The 26634-nt window shown below is 32.7% G+C and overlaps 3 protein-coding genes across 3 annotated transcripts in view; 2 read left to right on the forward strand and 1 right to left on the reverse strand.

Annotated features, from left to right (window-relative positions):
* The window catches only part of LOC127730088 (protein timeless homolog), an 82736-nt gene that overhangs the window by 24513 nt on the left and 31589 nt on the right, over positions 1 to 26634 (reverse strand). Inside the window, exon 18 of the mRNA XM_052238143.1 lies at positions 19683 to 19780. Coding sequence (XP_052094103.1) covers positions 19683 to 19780 — 98 coding nt within the window. The remainder of the gene's footprint in view (positions 1 to 19682; positions 19781 to 26634) is intronic.
* Positions 330 to 2942, forward strand: LOC127730078 (slit homolog 3 protein-like). The gene has a single exon (XM_052238127.1). The coding sequence runs from the start codon at positions 402 to 404 to the stop codon at positions 2541 to 2543; it is 2142 nt and encodes a 713-aa protein (XP_052094087.1). The 5' UTR covers positions 330 to 401; the 3' UTR covers positions 2544 to 2942.
* LOC127730079 (leucine-rich repeat-containing protein 70-like) lies at positions 15728 to 18143 on the forward strand. Its single transcript, XM_052238128.1, has one exon. It carries the CDS (start codon positions 15948 to 15950, stop codon positions 18057 to 18059), a length of 2112 nt encoding a protein of 703 aa, XP_052094088.1. The 5' UTR covers positions 15728 to 15947; the 3' UTR covers positions 18060 to 18143.

Genomic DNA, 26634 nt, shown 5'->3' on the forward strand with positions numbered 1-26634 from the left:
ATTAGCCCTGTGGTTTCAGTAATAATGAGTAGTAAAAACTTTTTGACATACAACATCATGTGTACTGGTTATAGGTCAAAATAGGCTTGATCGTATACTTCATATAATTATTTACTCCCAGGTTTTAAAATATAAAAATATAAATATTAGATCATATTCTCTCTATGTGAACAAAATTAGCATCAATAATGAAACTGAAAACTTCCAATTGAATAAAATAAAACACAAAATAATAGCTTCAAAATTGTCAAGTACCTTCTTCAAATGGTCATGAACATCTTAAACCTCTTAAGAAACACTCTTAATTAACACCAGGAAATGGCTTCTCATTTCTCATTAGAAGTACAATAAATGTTTTGTCAATCTACATGTACATTGACATTAAACAATAGCGAGAGAAAATGTACAGGTGTCTTCTAGCCTGTTTAATTTTAATAATTTGCAGCCATGGCTACTATAGTAAAAAAACTGTGTGTCCAGATAACTGTCTGTGTGATGGACGAACTTATGACTGCTCAGATAATGACTTAACTGTAATACCGTCAGGGATATCTATTTCAGCAAAATCATTAGATCTACAGAAAAATCAAATAACAGAGTTATTGACCAACCCATTTTCAGAACTTCAACTATTACGGCAACTGAATCTTGGATTCAACTCGCTAAGCCAGATAAACTACAACAATTTTATTGGATTAGTGAATCTAAGAATACTCGACTTAAGTTTTAATAGGATAAATACAATTCATAAAAATTCTTTCAGGAATTTGAATAAAATCAGTGACATTGTGCTGAAAGGTAATGAACTAACTAATATTGATGGAATATTTACTGATATGAACAGGCTGGTACGTTTGGATCTGTCAAATAATCAAATAGACAAGGTATCTAGTGAATCTTTCAGAAACATGACAAACCTTCGCTATTTGATGCTTGGATCCAATAGAATAACATCTATTGAAGTTAAAGCCTTTAATGATAATAGCTTGATCACATTTATTTCACTGACCGGGAACCCTGTCATTGACGTAGATGGTCTTTTCATCAAAAACAATGTGTTGTCCTTTATAGAATTGACCAACTGTTCGCTGGAAACATTTCCTAAAGGATTACCACTTATGACCAGATTTTTGTATCTAGATCAGAACAATATCAGGTCCATAACAAAAAAAGAAATTGAACCAGTTGAAAGTTTAGTTAACCTCTTCGTCTCTGAAAATGAAATCCAGTTCATTGAAAGAGATGCGTTTACAGGGTTGAAAAGTTTACAGGAATTATGGATTAATTTCAATGGAATCACTGAAGTACCAATACCACCTATTAATGCTAAGAAATTACATATAGACAATAACAACATAGCACATGTTCAGAAAGACGATTTTCAGTTTGGATCTAAACTGGAGACATTATCTATTAAGAATAATCAAATATCCGTAATTAATGCAGAAACTTTTGAAAATTTGACAAATCTGTTGAGTTTATATTTGGGTGGAAACAACATAAATGTGTTACCAGATAATGCATTTAAACCACTGCTTCTTCTAAAAGATCTCGGTCTGACTGGAATAGATTTTAATTACTTGGGAAAAGATGTGTTCAATAAACTTAATAACTTAGAAAAGCTGACATTGTCTTATGTACTAATTGGTGAAAATGCTTTACAAGGAAATATATTCAAACATCTATCTAACCTAAGAATTCTAAACCTACAAGAAAGTCCTGAACTTGCCAGCAAAGTTTTAGAATCAGAGGATATGATGAAGTCTTTATTTACAGTTGAGGCTATCAATTTAATGGATAATAATCTTAAAACTGTTAATTCAAATATCATAAAATATTTGCCAAGACTGCATTCCATTAAATTTGAAGGAAATCAATTTCACTGTGATCGCCGTCTGCTCTGGTTATGGAAATGGATTGATATGCAAAAATATAAATTTGAAAATGCTGACTCTCTTCAGTGCTTCTCTCCTCCTGAACTACGAGGTAGCACATTTTTGAGTTTAAAATCCGCCCAATTTGTTCCAACAACCCTCAAACCTGTGGTGTTATCAACAAAAGGACAGTTTATTTCAAAAACAACTCAATCTCCAAACATTATATTAAATTCTACAAACCTAGGAAATGAAACTTTAACCTTCGAAAAGATAAATGATACTGTTAATGAAAATATAGATAGCTCTTCTTTCCCTCCAGGATATGTCCCAAATCAAAAAGATTTAGTAAGATCTCAAAACCAACAGGAAAAAGACTATGAAGATAAAATAAACAAAATTCTAATTATAACTGTAGTGACAACGCTGGCTGTTGTGTTATTTGCTGTAATTGTGACAACTGTATCGTGTCTGAAGTGCAACAAAAAGAAGGATTCTTATAATCGTACCGATACCTTTCCAGACAATGATGTAACTTTTTACGTTATCAGTGATGAAGCACCTCCACTACCCCCACCTAACACCACAAGGAAAGATAGAGGATCTGTGAGTTCAACCCGTGACATTACTAATGACAATGTCTTTATCATTGACAATGACAGTTCATAATGTTCAAATAAAACAAAAGAATAAATATACAACTATTTTGTTTCAAAACACTGGACTGATCATGCTTAATATGAGTGTGAAAACTCATAAGAGAAACATTAAATCGTGAAAAGGGAGTATTACTTTCTATGTAATGTTAATTGTTTTCCATAGTTTATCATCCACTGAAAATAAACTTAAATAGGCAATATAAATATACTGTATATTATAGCAATATTTATTTTTACATGAGTAATGATTAACTTCTAAAAATATACATTGCATTACATCCTATTGGGGACATGATTCCTGAAAATGGTGATTTTTATTTGCATCAGACCATTTAGATCTCATGGGCATTAAAATAAAGATCTATTGAAATCATTTTTGTAAAATTAGAATATATTTTTCTCGTTTGAATTGTTTCATATTTTGTAATGTAGAGGCTTTTTGCAGCTGACTATACAGTATGGGTTTTGCTCATTGTTGAAGACCACAGAGTGACCCATAGTTGCTTATATCCACTTCTTTTAGAGTATGTTGAATAGTTGTTTCATTGCTAATCATGGTCACATCTCCTTATTTTATAAAGCGGACTCTACTAGCTGAATAACTAACCTGGCAAAAATATTCCAATTCCACAAACAATTCATTTGTAAATACAGTGAAACCTGTATAACACAGGTCACACTAGGGATCAGAGAAAACTATGTTTATAATTTATAGTTGGTTGAATTGATAATTTATAGTTGGTTGAATTGATAATTTATAGTTGGTTGAATTGATAATTTATAGTTATTGAATTAAGGTTCAATATACATAGGTATTACTAAAACAGGACAAAAAGAGGATGACCTTACAAAACAAATTGGACCATATATAGCTTTTTGATTAAATCAAAATAAAGGACAATAAATAAAAATTCTTCAGTATCAGAATGACATTATTTATTAACCATATAAAAATCTGGACAAAACATATTATTTACAAAAAAAACATGCCAATGATTTGAAGATCACAATTTAATTGCTTATCAATTTTACTATTTAGAGTTCTCTCCATTCATTACTGTTTTCAAGGCAATATCCAAGAAGTATAAATATAAAAAAAACAACATTTAAAGTGCATTAACTTTCAAAAAAAATCTGAGTTTTGATGCATCTACAGTGGATCTTTATTTTCCTATGCATTTTCACTGCTGACAGATTTTCTCTTATAACTAGTTTTCATGTTATTATAAAATAACTCACATTACTGTGGATTCATTTTTATTCATGGGATACCATGGCCAATTTTCATAAATTTCGGGAGTACAAGTGAGTCAACCACTAATCTAAATGTTCAACTAAGTGCACATTTTCTACAGGCTTGTATTCAGACTTATCAAGTTATGTAAAACAACGAAATCGAATATCCACAAAAATACAATTTTTCCTTAATCCACGAAAATTGGTGCTCACGAAAATATATGAATCCACAGTTCCAATATTCTAAATTTTGACACATTACAATTCATTCATGTTAAATTTGGTTGTAACTAATTCGGTACTTAAGAGGTGAAAATCTATTAAACAACAAGAGTGCACACACTAAAAATGTCTTTGTCTGCTTCCTGAATATGATTAAATTTTGTGTGAAAGTTTTTCAGTTATTTGCACCCACTGAGAAACTGACTTAATCAGGAAATCTTACTATTGACTTGGACCACGAAAATATGTCAAGGTCAGATGAACCCTGTCAGTTGACATGCACACAATACCTTCATTCAATATATTGAAAACACTTGACCTATTATTTATAGTATCTGATAAACTGACATAGTCACATAAACTATAAAATGAGCATTTGCCAAAAGGAGGTCAAGGTCAATTTGGCCCTGCCTGATGGACATGTATGCCATACAATCATTCTATGCACCACATATGGTTAACCAATTACTTACAGTTTATGAGAACCTGACAAGTCATGAAAGCTTAACAATAACCAATGAACCATGAAAAAGAGGTTAAAGTCAATTGAACACTGTAAGACAGATATATACACATTAGTCATTTATTACCGGTAACCAAATATAGTTTAAAACTGAGAATGGAAACAGGGAATGTGTTAAAGAGACAACAACCCAACCAAAGAGCAGAAAACAGGCAAAGGCCACCAATGGGTCTTCAACACAGCGAGAAAATCCTGCACCCATTGGCGGGCTTCAGCTGGCCCTAAACAAAAATGTGTTCCTGTTCAGAGAAAATGGACGTCACACTAAACTCCGAAACATATAAATGAACCAAAATTTAAAAAACATACAAGACTAACAAATTTACTACTATTTACAGTATCTAAGGAACTTATTTCACCATGAAAAATACTGTAGAGTCATTTATGTTCGTGGGTCAAAGCCCTTTGATGTACAACTGATTGAAAGCTATTTCCCTAATTAGACATTATAATAAGCAGTCATTACAAAATGACCAAAAGTAAGAAACATGCTTTTCAAAAATAAGGAGATGTGGTATGGTTGCCAATGAGACAACTATCCACCAAAGTTCAAATGAAGTGGATTTAAGCAATTATAGGTAATTGTACGGCCTTCAACAATGAGAAAACCTATACCGTATAGTCTGCTGTAAAGGCCCCGACATGAAAAATATAAAACAATTCAATTGAGAAAACTAACTGGCCTAATTTATAACAAAACAATTTACGGAAAAAAAATATGAGATACATTAACCAACGACAACCACTTTACTACAGGCTCCTGACTTGTGACAGGCACATAAAGAATGTGGCGTGGTTAAACATTTTTGTGAGCGCTTAACCCTCTCACTAACCTAGGACAGTGGTGTAACAGCACAACATAAGAACAAACTATAACAAAAGTGCACACACTGAAATGTCTCGCCTACTATACTGACCATTGATTTTATGTTGATAGTCCTACATATAAAGTTTTACTACAAGTATGACATTAACATTTATGATCCAAGAAAATGAGGTCAAGGTCAGATAAACCAAGCCGGCAATACATGTACACCTTTAATACAATAATTCCATACACAGAATATAGATGACCTATTGCTTATAGTATAAAAGGAACAGACCAAACCATGGAAGTTCTATATTGACCAATGAACCATGAAAATAAATTCAAGGTCAGATGAACCCTGCCAGACAGACATGTACACCTTAAAATCATTTCATGCATCAAATATAGTTGACCTATTGCTTATAGTATCTAAGAAACATAGTTAACAAGGAAAACTGAACATTGACCAATGAACCATGAAAATGAGGTGAAGTCAGATGATACCTGCCAGACAGACATATACACCTTAAAATCATTCCATACAACAAATATAGTTGACCTACTGCATACAGTTTTAGAATAAACTGTTATCACAGAGATATGTCTCGCCTTTTTGTAATTTTGATAATGCAAATGTTGAAATTAAAATAGCAATACTTTAACATGTAAGTTATGCAAATATTCAAAGTCCATGAACCATGACTGAAGGTACATGGCTAAACAATCTCCATGGAATGAGATGTGCCAATGCTAATACAACTGCATACCAAATACCATTGACTTATTATAAGTCGTTCCCTTTAAACAAACCTAAACACAAACATTAACTTGTAAACTATGTGTGACAGGATTGCTTCCCTTAGAAATTTAGTAGATACTTAGTCAGCCGTAAGCAGTCGAGCTAAGGAAGTACTTCTTAAGCTCAGTCGGTTAACGCGCTGCCTTGTAACACAGAGGTCCCGGGTTCGAGTCCCGGTGGAGACCTACGATTTTGCAAGTAGAATCATGCTCTCCGGTTACATTGGCGCCCAACAATAAAAACCCACGGTTAGAAGAAATACCTAGCCAGGTTAAAACATAAATATAAAAAAAATGAAGATATCATCATTATAGAGTATAATGACTCTTGAGGTGGGGGAAGTGTGACGGGATTGCTTCCCTTAGAAATTTAGTAGATACTTAGTCAGCCGTAAGCGGTCGAGCTAAGGAAGTACTCCTTTAGCTCAGTCGGTTAACGCGCTGCCTTGTAACACAGAGGTCCCGGGTTCGAGTCCCGGTGGAGACCTGCGATTTTGCAAGTAGAATCATGCTCTCCGGTTACATATGTAAAAGTTTCAAAGTCAATGAACCATGATCAGGGGTGGGGCTATATAATCTCCATGGAAACGATACTTGCAAATGCTAATAAATTTGCATACCAAATATCATTGACTTAACATTAGCAGTTCATCTTAAACTGATCTAATCACAAACTAATACATGTAAAGTAAGCAAAAGTTTCAAAGTAAATAGACCATGACTGAGGGGGCAGGGCCAAATATTCTCCATGGAAATGAGATGTGCTAATGCTTATACATCTGAACACCAATTAACATTGGCCTACCACTAATGGTTCCCATTGAACTGACCTAATCACAAACTAATACATGTAAACTATGAAAAGTTTCAAAGTCAATAGACCTTGACTGAGGGGGCGGGGCCAAATAATCTCCTTGGTAATGAGATGTGCCAATGCTAATACAACTGCATACCAAATATCATTGACCTACCAATAGTGGTTCACCATGAACAAGACCTAATCACAAACTAATACATTGTTGACGCCTCTGCCGAAGCCGGAAACAGCATACCTATGTCTCACTTCTCGACTCCGTCAAGGCTAGACAAAAAACAGACCAAAACACAAAAACTTAACATTGAGCAATGAACCGTAAAAATGAGGTCAAGGTCAAATAAAAACCTGCCAGACTGACATGTACACCGTAAAATATTTCCATACACCAAATAAAGTTGACCTACTGCATACAGTATTAGAAAAACAGACCAAAACAAAAAAACTTAACATTGAGCAATGAACCGTGAAAATCAAGTCAAGGTCAAATAAAACCTGCCAGACTGACATATACATGTAAAATATTTCTATACACCAAATATTGTTGACCTACTGCATACAGAATTAGAAAAACAGACCAAAGCACAAAAACTTAACATTAAGCAATGAACTGTGAAAATGAGGTCAAGGTCAAATAAAACCTGCCAGACTGACGTGTACATCGTAAAATATTTCCGTACACCAAATATAGTTGACCTATTGCATACAGTATTAGAAAAACAGACCAAAACTCAAAAACTAAACTATTACCACTGAACCATGAAAATGAGGTCAAGGTCAAATGACACCTGCCAGTTGGACATGTACACCTAACAATCATTACATACACCAAATATAGTAGACCTATTAATTATAGTATCTGAGATATGGACTTAACCATGAAAACTTAACCTTGTTCATTGATCCATGAAATGAGGTCGAGGTCAAGTGAAGACTGTTTGACAGGCATGAGGACCTGGCAAGGTATGCACATACCAAATATAGTTATCCTATTACTCATAACAAGAATGTGTCCATAGTACACTGATGCCCCACTCGCACAATCATTTTCTATGTTCAGTGGACCGTGAAATTGGGGTCAAAACTCTAATTTGGCATTAAAACTAGAAAGATTATATCATAGGGAACGTGTGTTGATTGGACTTCAACTTCATCAAAAACTACCTTGACCAAAAACTTTAACCTGAAGGGGGACAGACAGACAAACGGACTGACGAACAGACGCACAGACCGAAAAACATAATGCCCCTAGGTGGGGCATAATAAGAGGGAAATTAACATTACAAAAAATCTTAACTTTTTTTTCAAGTAGTCACTGAACATGCTGAAAATGAGGTCAAGGAAAATGGACATATGACAGACGGAACCATCATATCATAAGGCATCTATATAAAAAATATGAAGCACCCAGGTCTTCTACCTTCTGAAATATTTAGCTTTTAAGAAGTTAGTTAATGCTGGCGCCGCCGGATCACTATCCCTATGCCGAGTGTTCTTTGACAAAAGTTGCAGGCTCAACAAAAATCAGTTGATAAAGGCTTAACTCATCAGATCGATACAAAGCAGAAAAATATCAAACAAAATCATAGACCGCACTTGGCAGGGTATTTATCCACTCCTCATCCCTAACAACAAAAAAGACACTAAGAGCAGATCTGAGAGTACTCACAGTTAATGAAAGCTAGTTCAAAGCCAATATCAACTAATTAAATACCTAGTCATGATAAAACTATATACATGTACCAAATATCAAATCAATATCTTCAAGCATGAAGAAAAAAGTGTGGAAAACTGATTTGCTGGAAAGACGGAGGGACAGACAGACGGACGGACAGAGTGCAAACCTAAAGTCCCCTTCCACTTCGTCGGTAGGTGACTAAAAAAGTTCATGTATCTAAGACTAAAATATCAATCAGTACACATCCAACATCCAATGGATTTAGTGTAAAGATGTCATTAACAGTCAGAGAAAAACATGACTTTGTGCAATTCCAAAAATAAAGGTATCGACAGATTGCAGTACCATTAAAGTGCATATGTGTATAACAATACTTTTTAGTATGATTTTAATTTACTGATAACAATATCAATGATTGGTTTAACATTTTGTTGAGTAAATTTTATTGTGAAAAAATGTCGTTTTTGTCCAGAATAATTAAAAGTACATGCTTAAACGACAATTTGTCGGAATTTGATTTGAAATGCAATCTGTGTCCGATATTCTCCCTTTAAAATTTAATTACGAAAAAATTGTTGTTTTGTTTAAATTTAAGTAAACAAGAATGCTTTAATGGCAATTTACCGAAATTTTATTTGGAAAAGCTTGAGTTACCTTATTAAAAATTGTCAATAATTTTTGTTTAAGTCAAAGGTGTGAAAATTTATGTTCCTGTACGGTCATAAACAATATTACCTACGGCCAACATCTCTCTTCTCATTTCTCTGAATTATTATTCATTGAATTTTTAAATTCGTGGTTTGCTGTGACCCACAAAACCCATGAAAATTGGAATACCACGAATAAAAATGAATCCACAGTAAACAAATGACCAATAAACCATGAAATTGAAGTCGAGTACAATTTAACACTGTAAGACAGACATATACATCTTATATCATTTTATTCACAAAATATAGTTGACCTTTTACATACAGTATCTCAGAAAGGAGCCTAATCAGGAAAGCTTAAAGTTTACCAATGAGCTGTAAAAATGAGACCAAATTGATCATGTCGGAGAAATATGTGACAAGTTCTCAAAATTGAGTTTTTTGCCTGTCAGACATTGGCACTGATTAAATTGCAAATCTGTTGGTCCCAATGAATATTTGTAACATGTATTTGCAGTTTTAATTTTGTCATTGTCAATTATTTCTATAGATGCCAGTCAAAATTAATTTTCCAAATAACTATATCTACAGTTTCTGTGTTTTTGTACAGTTTTTTGAGTTTTAATGTTGATCTGTGGATTGTTCATTGACAACTTCAGATTTTGTGGGCAGGTAAAAAGTTTTTTTTTTACATTAGTCTTTTCACACATGTATACAAAATGAGAGGCTCTCAAGAGCCTGAATCGCTCACCTGTAATTTTTTGCTTTAATCTTTCATCAATGATTATTTTTGCTTTTTATTATATATTAATGAGTGGCTTAAAAATTCCATTGAGATGTTCTTTGTATCTGTCATATTTTCTTCAAAAGCAAAGAAATACATTTTACCCCTATGTTCCATTTAAGCCATAGTGGCTATGTTTCTTGACATACAAGAAAATAAAATACAAAATTTATACTAGATACTCTGAAACTCATTCAGCCCAAGTTTGGCTGAAATTGATTCAGCAGTTTCAAAGGAGAAGATTTTTTAAAGTAAGCAAACTTGATGAATAAATTGTGAAAAATTGTCTTTAAAGGGCAATAACTCCTTAAGGACACATTTGAAAATTTTGGTCATATTAACTTATTTGTCGATCTTACTCTGCTGAACATTTTTGCTGTTCACAGTTTATCTTTATCATTAATTATATTCAAGATAATAACCAAAAACTGCAAAATTTCCTTAAAATTACCAATATAGTGGCAGCAACTCAACAATGGGTTATCAGATTCATCTAAAAATTTCAGGGCGGATAGAACTTCACCTGATGAACACTTTAACCCCATGTCAGATTTGTTCTAACTCCTTTGGTTTTTTAGATATAAGCCAAAAACTGCATTTTACCCCTATGTTCTATTTTTAGCCATGGTGGCAATGTTTTTTTGACGAAACAGAAAATAAAACACAATCTTTATTATAGATACCCTAAGGATCATTCAGCTTAAGTTTGGTTGGAGTAAGTTCAGTAGTTTCAGGAGAAGATTTTTTAAAGTTAGAAAACATGATAAACAAATTGTGTAAAATTGTCCTTAAAGGGCAATAACTCTTTAAGGGGTCAATTGACAATTTTGGTCATATAAACTTATTTGTAGATCTTATTTTGTTGAACATATTTGCTGTATACAGTTTATCTTTATCATTAATAATATTCAAAATAATAACCAAAAACTGCAAATTTTCTTAAAATTACCAATTTAGTGGCAGCAACCCAACAATGGGTTATTAGATTCATCTGAAAATTTCAGGGCTGATAGAACTTTACCTAATGAACACTTCTACCCCATGTCAGATTTGCTCTAACTGCTTTGGTTTTTGAGATATAAGCCAAAAACTGCATTTTACCCTATGATCTATTTTAGCCATGGCGGCCAGTTTTTTTGACAAAACAGAAAATAAAACACAAACTTTATTCTAGATACCCTAAGGATCATTCAGATTAAGTTATGTTGGAATTGGTTCAGTAGTTTCAGAGGAGAAGATGTTTGAAATAGTGTACACCAGACGGATGACGATGACGATGGACTCCAAGTGATGGCTTAAGCTCACTGTTCCTTCGGAACGGTGAGCTAAAAAAAGAATGCATCCTTATTTTCTTGACCAAATATGACTTCCTTCTCGAGGAGATGTATGATTGGAGGTTTGTATGATTGAATTATAAATTTCCTCCACTTTAGCAATGTACCAACTTCACCTGAATATGGGACATACATTTCCCAACTCATTCGGTATTCAAGAGCTTGCAGCTGCTACTCAGACTTTATAAAACGTCACCAGTGTCTGAGCAGAAATTTGATGAACCAGGGTCATGTCAAAGAACGACTCGTCCTTTTTCTAAAAAAGTTCATTGGAAGATACCAAGACCTTGTTGATAAATATTACGTATCAACTTCACAAATAATACATGATGGTCTTGAAGTATAGATTCTAGGTACTGACATTGTTTATCATCTTTATAACGTATTATAGTGTTCTTTTTTTTTTGTCTTTGTATATTTTTAACCTTTACTGTTTAGTCCATTTTTGTTAATATCCTTAAGGTGTGGCTCTGTATTTATACATCCCCCCATTGTGTTATTGTTCTATGGTCATTTTTTGTATTCTTGTCTTTCATTTTTGCTTATGTGCTTTGTATATAGAGTGTCTACATGCTATTTTGTATTTCTTTGTTGACATAATTGTTTGTTTTTATAGTGATTAAGAATATAACACTATGTTGACTGCTGTACCCCAATTTTTTGACATTTTTGCCTATTGCATACTTGCCAACATCTGACAATGAAAAATCATGTCATGACATGACAGGACATGTCAAAAAGCGTGTGAAAACGCGTGATGTAGATGCGGACTTTTTAAAATGAACATTATACATGTTATCCAAATTTGTTAATATAAAAAAAAGAATATTCTACTGTAAACTTTTATTGCATTCAACAGTGGCCTATTTTTGCTGCTTTCAAAACAACACTACTAGGCAAATGTTCAAAATAACTGCCAGTTTGGTTACATTTACATGATAACAAGGCACACAATATATCATTGAGTTCTGATCTGAATTCAGTGTAAATTTTTTTATAATTGAAAATGCTCTCTCACAGTCAGAATTGTTATTTGACAAAACTAAATTAGCTTTAACGTTTAAATAGCAAGCTTTGAAAGAATGTCATGACGTTTTTATTTTTGCCATTAAAAATGTATTCTACGTCTGCCATTGCTCCCCACAAATTATATATGTTGCTATTGTCTGGTCAAAACTGGGTAGTTCATCAGAAGACAGCTGGTACTCTGAGAACTGATCCAACAGTTCTGTGATATTCCCTTCCCGTATGGCCTGTGGAAATCTGTTGGCTAGATTTGAAACTGAAACTGAAAAATATTTTATAATTTGAATACCATTGAATGCTTTATCAAATAGTTACATCCTCTCACACATGTTGTTATGATTGAAAATGGTTGATAATGTTTGCAGATGATCCAATATAAATATGAAAGTAACATAGGGTGCACAATGCATAATGTTCGGCCATCGGATCACCTTCTTTTGATTCATTTTAACATGGACTCAAAACTTGTTTGGTACGTACACACGTATCGTTTTCGCTTAGCAATCGGTTCTTTAGACCCCCGAAAGTGACCTCTTTCTGCTGGACATTTCCCTAAAGTGAATTTGAGAGAAAGAAGTCACAAAATCTTAAAACCTACTTACAAACTTACCTGAAGTGAAAGGCTTTTGTTGTTCATCCATATCGTAAATAAACAATGGCTACTCAACAATTACTTCCAAATTCTCGGTATTTATCGTCTATTAATGAAAACACCCGTGAATCACGATCTCACTAACGACAAAAAAATCAAAACAACGAAAAAGCGTGTAATGGCGTGTAAAGTGATGAAAAACGTGTACACGCCATGTGACAAAATTCTTGCGTGTAAACCGTCGAAAAAGCGTTTATTACATGCGAATATCATGTGAATTGGCAACTATGCTATTATGTCTGTTTGTTTTGCTCACAGTTGTTTTCCATTCCTTTGGTGTGTTTGAGCCTCCAATTTTGACATTTGTTAAGGGACTTCCCGTTTTGAATTTTCCTGAGAGTTCGGTATTTTTGTTTTTTTATTTTTTTAATATGAAAAAAAGATCTCGAATGAAGATGAATTTATACCTTCTTCAAATGGTCATGAACATCTTAAACCTATTAAGAAATCTTCTAATTGACATCAGAAAGTGGCTTATCATTTCTCATTACATGCATTAGAAGCATAAGTACTATAAATGATACCACACTCTCCATATATGAGGGTCTGGGTGGAGGGTGTCTGTTTCTGCATTCTTTTAATTTTTGGACCATTTTTCTCTATAATCTATTGTTAAAGTAAATGCTTATTCTGTAAAATTCTTATTTTCACGTCTTAGATTTATTATCAATGTTATATGCAGAAAGCACAATTTTCATTATTTTGTGTTATATACTTATTTTATATGATGGTACTTACAATGCAATTTTCCATATAATTTACTTTTAAAGGGACATAACTCTTGTAATAAACTGTTGACACAGCGATATGTCTTGCCTGTTGGCATAAAATTCAGAAAAAGACAATCTGATGGACAGCAACATTTATCAATAATGGACTTGTTCAGATTATATTGTCAGAGGACGAAGTCAATATAATCTAACAGGTCCGTATATAACGCATTGACTGAGTGAAAGTCCTTAGTTTATATATTTATTACATATGCAAATAGTTTTAGTTTGAAAATGATATTGACTCGATGTTACTATTTTTGGAAATGATATTGACTCGATGTTACTATTTTTGGAAATGATATTGACTCTGTTCCTATTTTTAGTAACATGGAATCAATATCATTTTTAAAAATAGTAACGTCGAGTCAATGTCAAAATAGTGAAAAAATACAAAATATATATTGGAAAACATGTGACCAAATAATCCAATGAGAAACAAGAAACATAAAACCATATGTAATATTGCTAATTAAATCAAAGTTGTTGGACAATGAACTAGTGGGCAGATCGAAATGATTGACAAACTGAGATGTACATACAGTAATGTAACTTTATATAAAATATTACCTTTGATGTAAATTTCATAAATTACGGACAAAAATTGTACTTATGACAGCACTTTAATATATGACCATACTATGTTCAAACACCCAGCATTTCTATGTCCCCTGCTCCATATTGTGGCTTGGAACACATTGGAGAGGGGATAAAAAGAAATTTGTTTAACAGAGGTGACCTTCGTTTCAGCTCGTTTGACGGTACAAGGTTTTTTCAAGTTGATTAAACAAAAAATTGTAAAGTGTTCAATGGAACCCTGTCTCTTGCCTGCAAATGCTGTTGTCATTGCAAAAGTGTAACAATGACTGCCATAAACTATAAAGTTCATTTACCAGTTAAATATGTAAAATTCAAAATTTTTTCTTCAGATGCTATTTCTTGATAAATTTGCTTAATAACTAAATTTTAGTTTCTGTGCAATGTTGTTGCATGGTTTGTTATTTTTAATGTTGGTCTGATGATTGTTCATTGACAACACCTTCATATTTTTAGTGGTCTTGCAAGCATCTGAGGGTAGAGGGGCATAGTCCAATGAAACACACTTTTTAACAGATTTCTTTTCTTATACCGGTAATTATTTTCACTGACAAGTAGATAAACCACCTTTTACTGTTTTCTTAACCCAAGCATAACATCCTTCTTAAGGAAATATAGGATTGGAAGATTCCTAATCCTGAATATGTTTAACATATATCAATGAGATGTGAAAATGAGACCATGTTTAAATTGACCCTGTCAGAGAAATATGTCTCGAGTTTTTTGCCTGTCAATCATTGGCACTGATAAAATAACAAATCTGTTGGTCCCAATGAATATTTTTAACCTGTATTTGCAGTTTTAATTTTGCCATTGTCAATTATTTCTATAGATGCCAGTCAAAATTAATTTTCCATAAAATCTACAGTTTCTGAGTTTTTACATAGTTTGTTATTTTAATTTTGATCTGTGGACTGTTAATTGACAACAACTTTAGATTTCCAATGGTCATCCAAGAATTTGAGGGCAGAGGGCTAAAGTCCAAAGACATTTTTTTTTACCAAAGTTTTTTTACACATACAAAAAAAAAGAAAGCACCCTTTAACTGTTTTCTTTACCAAACATGACTTCCTTCTTAAGAAAATGTATGATTGGATGATTTCTATGCCTTGAACATGGAAAATAAGATCTCTTCTTTTATAAAGATGAATATATACCTCCTTCAAATGGTCATGAACATCTTAAAACCCTCAAAACAAACTCATGTTTGACATCAGGAAGAACCTTCTCATTTTTCAGCAGGAGAACTATAAATATTACCTCACCCGTCGTGCATGTAAACATCTTAAAATAGCTGGAAAAATGTACAGTCCTATTCTAGCCTATTTGACTTTAATAATTTGCAGCCATGGCTACTATGGTAAAACAATTGTGTGTCTACATGACTGTCTGTGTGATAGACAAACTTTTGACTGCTCAGATAATGACTTAACTGTAATACCATCAGTGATATCTCATTAGAAGTACAATAAATGTTTTGTCAATCTACATGTACATTGACATAAAACAATAGCGAGAGAAAATGTACAGGTGTCTTCTAGCCTGTTTGATTTTAATAATTTGCAGCCATGGCTTCTATGGTAAAAAAACTGTGTGTCCAGATAACTGTAATTGTGATGGACGAACTTATGACTGCTCAGATAATGACTTATCTGTAATACCGTCAGGGATATCTATTGCAGCAAAATCGTTAGATCTACAGAAAAATAAAATAACAGAGTTATGGAACCATCCATTTTCAGAAGTTCAACTGTTGCGGCAATTAAATCTTGGATTCAACTCGCTAAGCCAGATAAACTACAACAATTTTATTGGATTAGTGAATCTAAGAATACTCGACTTAAGTTTTAATAGGATAAATACAATTCATAAAAATTCTTTCAGGAATTTGAATAAAATCAGTGACATTGTGCTGCGAGGTAATGAACTAACTAATATTGATGGAATATTTACTGATATGAACGGGCTGGTACGTTTGGATCTGTCAAATAATCAAATAGACAAGGTATCTAGTGAATCTTTCAGAAACATGACAAACCTTCGCTATTTGATGCTTGGATCCAATAGAATAAAATCTATTGAAGATAAAGCCTTTAATGATAATAGCTTGATCACATTTATTTCACTGACCGGGAACCCTGTCATTGACGTAGATGGTCTTTTCATCAAAAACAATGTGTTGTCCTTTATAGAATTGACCAACTGTTCGCTGGAAACATTTCCTAAAGGATTACCACCTATGACCAGATTTTTGTATCTAGATCAGAACAATATCAGGTCTATAACCAAAAAAGATATTGAACCAGTTGAAAGTCTAGTTAACCTCTTCATCTCTGAGAATGAAATCCAGTTCATTGAAAGAGATGCGTTTATAGGGTTGAAAAGTTTACAGGAATTATGGATTAATTCTAATGGAATAACTGAAGTACCAATACCACCTATTAATGCTAAGAAATTACATATAGACAATAACAACATAGCACATGTTCAGAAAGACGATTTTCAATTTGGATCTAAACTGGAGACATTATCTATTAAGAATAATCAAATATCCGTAATTAATGCAGAAATTTTTGAACATTTGACAAATCTGTTGAGTTTATATTTGGGTGGAAACAACATAAATGTGTTACCAGATAACGCATTTAAACCACTGCTTCTTCTAAAAGATCTCGGTCTGACAGGAATAGATTTCAACTACTTGGGAAAAGATGTGTTCAATAAACTTAATAACTTAGAAAAGCTGACATTGTCTTATGTACTAATTGGTGTAAATGCTTTACAAGGAAATATATTCAAACACCTATCTAACCTAAGAATTCTAAACCTACAAGAAAGTCCTGAACTTGCCAGCCAAGTTTTAGAATCAGAGGATATGATGAAGTCTTTATTTACAGTTGAGGCTATCAATTTAATGGATAATAATCTTAAAACTGTTAATTCAAATATCATAAAATATTTGCCAAGACTGCATTCCATTAAATTTGAAGGAAATCAATTTCACTGTGATCGCCGTCTGCTCTGGTTATGGAAATGGATTGATATGCAAAAATATAAATTTGAAAATGCTGACTCTCTACAGTGTTACTCTCCTCCTGAACTACGAGGTAGCACATTTTTGAGTTTAAGATCCTACCAATTTGTTCCAACAACCCTTAAACCTGTGGTGTTATCAACAAAAGGACAGGTTTTGTCAAAAACAACTAAATCTCCGCTTATTTTACTAAATTCCACGAACCTAGGAAATAAGGTTTTAACCTTCGAAAAGATAAATGAAACTGTTACTGAAAATACAGATAGCTCTTCTTTCTCTCCAGGAGATGTCCCAAATCAAAAAGATTTAGTAAGATCTCAAAACCAACAGGACAAAGACTATGAAGATAAAATAAACAAAATTCTAATTATAACTGTAGTGACAACCCTGGCTGTTGTGTTATTTGCTGTAATTGTGACAACTGTATCGTGTCTGAAGTGCAACCGAAAGAAGGATTCTTATAATAGAAACATTATCTTTGCGGACAATGATTTAACTTTGAATGTTATCAGTGATGAAGCACCCCAACTGACCCTTACAAACACCACAAAGAAGGAGAGAGGATCTGTGAGTTCAACCCATGACATTACTGCATGGTGACAATGTTGTTATTATTGACAATGACAGTTCATAAAATTCTTATAAAAAAATTAAAGAATATACATTCAAGGATTTAATTTTCAAACTGATCATCTTTTAATATTTCTTGTATATTTTATCATCCAATCAAAATAAACTGAAATGGGTATATATTTGAAATATATTTTTTTATATCTGAAGGGGCTTTGGTGGCCTAGTGGTCTAAGTAGTTCATCTACAGTGATCATTAGCCTGTCAACACAGAGGTTGTGTAGGAGCTTTGGTGACCTAGTGGTCTACGTAGTTCATCTACAGTGATCACAACCTGTCAACATTGAGGTGATGAGTTTGATCCAGATTTATATCAAGGTGCGTTGGACATTGATCATTAATTGACTACATTGCCAGTTTCCTTGTCGATGGTCTCCTCCAAATACTTTGGCTTCCTCCACCAATAAAAACCAGCTGCCACAAAATAACCAAGAATGCTGAAAGTGGTGTTAAAGACCAACAATCAATCAATCAATCTAATGATGAAAATTTACATGACACTCATATATATGGCATTTCACCCATTTGAAGACATGAATCATGAAAATTTGGGGTTTTACCCAATCATCTTTTCATGGACACTATTCTGAAAACTTACACACACTGCATATAAAAACAGACATTCTATAAATTGCATTGTCACATAATGGTAACAAACAATAGTACCTTAGTACCTAATAGATGGTAGCTTTAATTAGTGCCTACATTATTATGGTCAAAACTGAATCATATAACAACACTTTCAATTACCCTGAATATGATTCTGTGAAGGTGGATCTAACTTAGTCGATCACCTAGCAGCCAAGTCTAAGATGTTCAGGAATCTCCTTGTTTAAAAGTAAAAAGATTTTATTTACTAAGGTTTATTTCTCATAAGGCTCGAATGTAAAAAAGGATTTAAAATAGTGGCCATATCGCTTGACAAATTGCACCAAAGTAACAACTCTCAGATGGTGCCACACAAGGAACCTTTAGGTGTAATACCACCATTGATTTCCCCCTATTAGTCTTTGTTAAATTTGCACTTTTCAAAAAATTGTGCAGAATTTATCTTTGTTTCAAATAAAGAAATACTTGGCATGAGTAAAGATTTATCCTGTCCAGTACTATAGCAAAAATTTCACATAACATTTCATTGCATATAAGAAAATAACCATCACTGGAAGTTAACCAATCAAATTTTCCCCCTTTTTTAACCTGTGTACAAGCTTTTGTAACCATGTAACCTCAAGTTTCCAAAATATTCTATAGAAACCCCAAATAAAGAAATAATGGTGCTTTGAAATACCCAAGATATATGTTTATGACTCAGAAATGTTTTACTGCAATGAAATGTAGGATCAATTACCTACAACTGTCAAATTCAAGGGAATATTTTTTTTCGACCTATTTTCGTATGCAACCGGATGTGACGTACTATGATTTGGTGGTATTACACCTTTAGTTGGCTGATTGGACAGACAGTGAAAGACCATATTTCCTTTTGGTAGCCATATTTTTTGGCTGATTAAATAATATGGATAGATACCATCTCACAATCCCCATATTTTGAAAGTTTATATATATGTCAAATTGACTATCGATGACACTTACTTGGTAGATTTGCCATGAATATTTCCCGCAGTGCCATAAACTCTTCTTCTGGTGATATATCTTCTGATCCAAAATCATCCCGTTCTGGCCAGATCTCCCTGTAATATACATATTTTTTTTCCATAAAAATGAGGTGGAAGTTAACAAGGAGACATTCAAAACTTACAAGTCGAAGAGATACTGAAAACACCATGGCAAAAAACACCTTAAGAAGACAAAAAACAAAAAATCTAAAATATACTACATAGAAAACTAGTCCGAGCAACGTCAACCCCACCAAAGACTATAGGGTGATCAAAGGTGCCCTAGAAGGGAATGCAGATCCTGCTCCCTAAGGGGCACGGCATGTTGTTCATAATATGACAAGGAAATACAAATCAAGAATCTATACAATCTGGACAACTCTGTAAAAACATGTCTAATAATTTTGTAAATGATTCTGTGACAACAATGGGTATTCAGTTAATGTAATGTTATAACATTAGTTTTGGTTTGGTTTTTACATCTAAAGGTCCCATAGAGGTTGTATTACTCACCGGTCTTCCATACATTACATAAGACGCAGTGAGAAGAAATGTATTATAGGAATACTAATTGTATGTCATCAAACATAGTTCTGATAAATACCTTCAGAAGAACTATTTAGATATTATCAGACAAAAACTTCCTGCAGCATTATGGATCCACTAGCCAAGTTGTGATCACAGCATAAAGAAAATAACTGTTAGTTTTTAAAATTGACATCAGAATATTATTTGCACCCATTTAGGCCCTCCAAAAATGTATCAAATGCCTTTTTTGAACCACATCATAAAATAAAAGAACTGAGTTGTAATGTACCCGACACAGCACATATCTTATCTGTCCGAGGGCAATAACTAAAACAAATATTTCTTGATCAGCACTTATTTGTGAAATTGTTTAAGACATTGCTGATATAAACCTATGGTATAATAAGTTTTAAAATAAATGGAGAATGTGTCCCCATGGACACAGATGATGCCCACGCTTGCATACAACATTAAAAAGGGACATAACTCTAGAACGATAAAAGTGACCCTACCCAAATTTGTACTTGATCTGAGTTTTAAGGTAATAAGTATTGTGTATAGGTTCCATAATGTTTGGTTGGGGCAAACTTAAGTTAGAGAACGGAAACTAAAAATTTTGCAATTTTTCCATTTATAAAGGGGCATAACTCTAGAACAGTTAGAGTGACCCCACCAAAATTCAACCTTGATCTGTGTTTTGTGGTAATAAGCATTGTGTATAAGTTTCATAACATTTGGTTGAGGCAAACTTAAGTTAGAGAATGGAAACTAAAAATTTTGCAATTTTTCTATTTATAAAGGGGCATAACTCTAGAACCCTTAAAGTGACACCACCAAAATTCAAAATTCATCTATGTTTTGTGGTAATAAGCATTGTGTATAAGTTTCATAACATTTGGTTGAGGCAAACTTAAGTTAGAGAACGGAAACTAAAAATTTTGTAATTTTTCCATTTATAAAGGGACATAACTCTAGAACAGTTAGAGTGACCCTACCAAAATTCAAACTTGATCTGTATTTTGTGGTAATAAAACATTGTGTATAAGTTTCATAACATTTGGTTGAGGCAAACTTAAGTTAGAGAACGGAAACTAAAAATTTTGTAATTTTTCCATTTATAAAGGAGCATAACTCTAGAACGTTTAAGTGACACCACCAAAATTCAAACTTGATCTGTGTTTTATGGTAATAAGCATTGTGTATAAGTTTTATAACATTTGGTTGAGGCAAACTTATGTTAGAGAACGGAAACTAAAAATGTTGTAATTTTTCCATTTTTAAAGGGGCATAACTCTAGAACGGTTGAATTGATGCTACCAAAATTCAAACTTGATCTGTATTTGGTAGTACTAAGCATTGTGTATAAGTTTCATAACATTTGGTTGAGGCAAACTTAATTAGAGAACGGAATCTAAAAATTTTGCAATTTTTCCATTTATAAAGGGGCATAACTCTAGAACAGTTAGAGTGACCCCACCAAAATTCAATCTTGATCTGTATTTTGTGGTAATAAGCATTGTGTATAAGTTTCATAACATTTGGTTGAGGCAAACTTAAGTTAGAGAATGGAAACTAAAAATTTTGCAATTTTTCTATTTATAAAGGGGCATAACTCTAGAACCGTTAAAGTGACACCACCAAAATTCAAAATTCATCTGTGTTTTGTGGTAATAAGCATTGTGTATAAGTTTCATAACATTTGGTTGAGGCAAACTTAAGTTAGAGAATGGAAACTAAAAATTTTGTAATTTTTCCATTTATAAAGGGGCATAACTCTAGAACGGTTAGAGTGACACTACCAAAATTCAAACTTGATCTGTATTTGGTGGTAATAAGCATTGTGTATAAGTTTCATAACATTTGGTTGAGGCAAACTTAAGTAAGAGAACAGAAACTAAAAATTTTGCAATTTTTTCAATTATAAAGGGGCATAACTCTAGAACGTTTAAGTGACACCACCAAAATTCAAACTTGATCTGTGTTTTGTGGTATTTAGCATTGTGTATAAGTTTCATAACATTTGGTTGAGGCAAACTCAAGTTAGAGAATGGAAACCAATTTTGGGACGTACAGACGTACATACGTACAGACGGACAAGGGTAAAACTTAATGCCCCCTCCGCTATGGTGGGGGCGTAAAAATCTTGCATGGTATAATAAGTTTTATAAAAATCTGGCAAGAATTGTACACCAAAGAGCGCTAACAAGACTGGACATATGGACAGACAACTGGTATTTCTATGTCCCCTGCAAGTCATTGCACGGGGAACAATAAAAGTTGTGCATTGATTCTATAGACCAAACCTTACATTGTTTGGAGTAGAATTCACTCATTTTACCCTAAAGAACATAATTAAATTGGATGATTGTTTATTTTTGTCAGACTATATTTGCTTTGCAGATAAATACCCCCCCCCCCCCTATCAAAAAAAAAAAAAAAATTTGTTAGTTGTGTGTGTAAGAGTATCAGATTAAAATCAAACTTGGATATCAACGAATTAAGCCAGGGGTACATTCTTTTACAAAAAAAGGGGTCATGAAATTCAAAATGTCTTTCAGAGTCAATAAAACTCAATTTAATATTTAGCTTATATTTTCACCTTCCATGTTTATTGTGGGAAGTACTAACTTCTGTACTCCCATAAGTTTGTCAAACTTGAAGTGTGTTGGAGCAGAAATATTTTGCTAACATGTAGAAATTTGTATTAATAAAAATCTTTACATTTCAAAAAGAATTCTCCAGAAATTCTTCACTTAAAAGTATTAAAGGCAACAACATGATTTAATTTCGTTTCAATAAAAATTATTGAGTATACTTGATATTTACTTGAACCAATGGTCAAACTATCAGTGTTGATTTCAAGTTTCCATTTGTTTGTAATTTTATCTCTTATACAGGGATGCGGTCGATTGCTTTAAAATGTAATCAATTAAATTACAACTACTAGAATTTCTTATAAACTTTTTATCCTCATGAAAAAGTAAACTTTGGTGAAATTTTTTTTTAATATTCTTAATTTTTTCATCTTAAGGCGAAGTGTACGTAATTAGCTACTCCACAGATTTTTTTTAAATTTTACATGTGGATTCTGCTTGTAAAAATACATCAGATATAAAATAAAAAAAGGGGGTAACCGTTTTCGTTTTTCAGATACAAGCTGTTGAAATTAACAGCATCATGAGCCAAAAATACAAAGGATATATAGGGAAAATCATAAAATTCGGCAGATACTTTTACTTTATTAAGATTTTCTAATTCGTTGGTCCACAGAATTTTTATAAAAATCGATATGCAATTCAAAAATGAACGACAAATCCATTGGTGCAAAGAAAGTCCTTAGCAACCGTGCTAATTTTCAAGCTATATCCTGTGGAAGTTTGATTTTTAGAGGAAAAAATAAAAAATATTCGGCGACGTAATCGATGTCTAGTGTAATGTCACCACAACTTTTACTCTATAACGCTATTACACCGTACAGTGTCGTAACACAATCATGAGTGTGTATAACCCATTTTCCTAATTATTGCAAATGCTCAAGCGTAATCAAGTAATAAGGAAATAAACTGACTAATTTTTAAGGATATTTCTGCTGCCAAAAAAAATGCAAATTGGCAAATAAATATACTGCAATTGAAGGAAAGTTACTGTATAGACTTTAACTCCGTCTTTTCTAAATTAGACAGGGTTCCACATCTTTTTTGAAATGCTTGTATTGTTCTAATAAATATGAATCAAATATCGAGTTTGAAATTGTCCCGGTTAACACAGCGTTGACAGAATGATTCTATACATATTTAAATGATCGGTTATAATATTGGGATCGCGTATACACGTCTTGTTTTTAATCTTATTTCTGCATGTTTGTTTTTAAAAAAATAAATATAATTTTCTGCATCTTTTCATCCTCAACATTTCCGGTGCTATTCAAGGTATTGCGCACAAAACCCATTTAATTTGTCTGGTTCACACACGTGAACGTGACACAGCTCTGTAATTCTATTTAAAAAATTTCCTGTCTCGATCGCTTTCCCTTTTCTTTAATTATGATATAATTATAATGTTTGCTGGAGTTTCAGTAACTAAGGGAATAATTTCTTGTACCATAATTTGTTAAATATCCACATGCATGACTCCCGAAAAATAAGAAAACTGCATCTGCATATTATCTTGAGAATTTTTATGGCTGTAATAAGGTCAAAAGAAGAACCCGCATATAAATTTCAGCAAAATAAAACAGATCAGAGTTTTTGGTATAACTTCCCGTAGCACAGATCATTCCCAGTGAATGCCTTAGCATTGAGTGTATTGTAATGGTAAAGCATTGTGTATAGTGATATGCTATAAATGTACTGGTGTAATGCTATAAATGTACAGATGTAATGGTATCAGAATGTACCAAGGGCTGATGTTATGAGAATGTATCCATCAAGTATGATGCTAAAAAATGTACCTAGTGTAATTTTATTAGTGTAATTTTATTAGAATGTACCTAGTGTAATTTTATTAGAATGTACCTAGTGTAATGCAAGGAGACTGTTAATAATGTAATGCTATACGAGTTTAATTAGTGTAGTGCCATACAAATTGTGCCTGATATTATGCAAATGAATTGCTTTATAAAAATAAGGAGTTGTGGTATGATTGCAAATGAGACACCTATCTGCCACAGTTTAAGGTAGATCGAATGTCTTTTTTCTGAGCGTCCGCTCTGGTCATGTTGCAAAAATACTTTTGTGTTTTAAAAATATTTTACCAAATGTATCATTCAACATACAACAAAATACCTAAAACTTGAAATTTAAAGATTGAACTACCAAAACATTAAGTGTCGTAAAGTATATTTAAACTTTTGGGGGATTTTTCAAGAAAATAAGCCCATGACCCCCTATTTTTATTTGATATTTCAGAAGTATAAATGAAAAGCAATTCTCTCATCGAATTTAAGCCAATTCTATCGTTTAATGTTTCCTCGATAAGGAAAAACTAAGTTTCCCCTATATAAACAATATAAAATAACCCAAATTTTGTTAATTTCAATGTATTATTACGAAAAAACAAGGTCCGTGATCTCCAGTTTTTATATTGAAATTTGAAATTTCACTGACCCAGAAGTCTTTGACAGAAGTTTAAGAAAAATTCGTAAGGGTTCCGCGGAACCCAGTGTCTCGCCTACTTTTTCTGTTAATTGCAGGCTCAACAAAAATGAGGAAGTAAATCAATAAAAATATTGCACTTGATACTATCTTTTGATTGTAAGAAGCTTCTGTCCAAGTTTGGTAAAAATCAAGGATAGTTTATGAATCTAATAAATGTTTAAAAACTTTAACTGCAGACTGAATGTAATGTTAACTGGAAGAAAACAAAATTTCCTTCTAGATACTAGCTTTTGATCATAAACAAGCTTATGTCCAAGTTTGGTACAAATCCAAAATAGTATAAGAAAGTTATTAAAATTTTAAAAACTTTAACCACAGAGTGAATGTGTTGTTTCCTGGCAGAAAATCTAAGTCCATTTAAAAGTAAAATACGGAAAAAATGAATTTATTTTTTTACAAAATTTCCTTCTAGATACTAGCTTTTGATCATAAACAAGCTTCTGTCCAAGTTTGGTACAAATCCAAAATAGTATAAAAAGTTATTAAAATTTTAAAAACTTTAACCACAGAGTGAACGTGTTGTTTCCTGGCAGAAAATCTAAGTCCATTTAAAAGTAAAATAAGGAAAAAATGGATTTATTTTTTTACAAAATTTACTTCTGGATACTATCTTATGATCATAAACAAGCTTCTGTCCAAGTTTGGTACAAACCCAGGATAGTTTAAGAAAGTTATTAAAATTTTAAAAACTTTAACCACAGAGTGAATGTAATATTTCCTGGCAGAAAAACTAAGTCTATTTATAAGTAAAATACGGAAAAAATGGAATTTTATTTTTACAAAATTTACTTCTGGATACTATCTTGTGATCATAAACAAGTTTCTGTCCAAGTTTGGTAGAAATCCAGGATAGTTTAAGAAAGTTATAAAAATTTCAAAAACTTTAACCACAGAGTGAATATTTGTGGACGCCGCCGCCGACAGAATGTAGGATCGCTATGTCTCGCTTTTTCAACTAAAGTCGAAGGCTCAACAAAAATCTATCGTCGAACATTTAGACACCCCAGCTACCTTAAATAAAGTGGATGTAAGCAATTATTACAGGCAACCATACCGTACAGTCGGCAATAAAAGGCCCCGACATTGTATACATTATTTTCCTCACCTCCTCTCCCTTCTTCCCCTACCTTTTTCTCTATTCTATCATAATCTTCAATTGAGACTTGAGAAGACAAATTTTACTTCAAAAGTGTATTCCCTACTTCTGAATGATGCACAAAAAAAGCACAACAAAAGAAAACAAAT

Source organism: Mytilus californianus, unplaced genomic scaffold, assembly GCF_021869535.1.
Source record: "Mytilus californianus isolate M0D057914Y unplaced genomic scaffold, xbMytCali1.0.p SCAF_2, whole genome shotgun sequence".
Classification (NCBI taxonomy): Eukaryota; Metazoa; Mollusca; class Bivalvia; order Mytilida; family Mytilidae; genus Mytilus; species Mytilus californianus.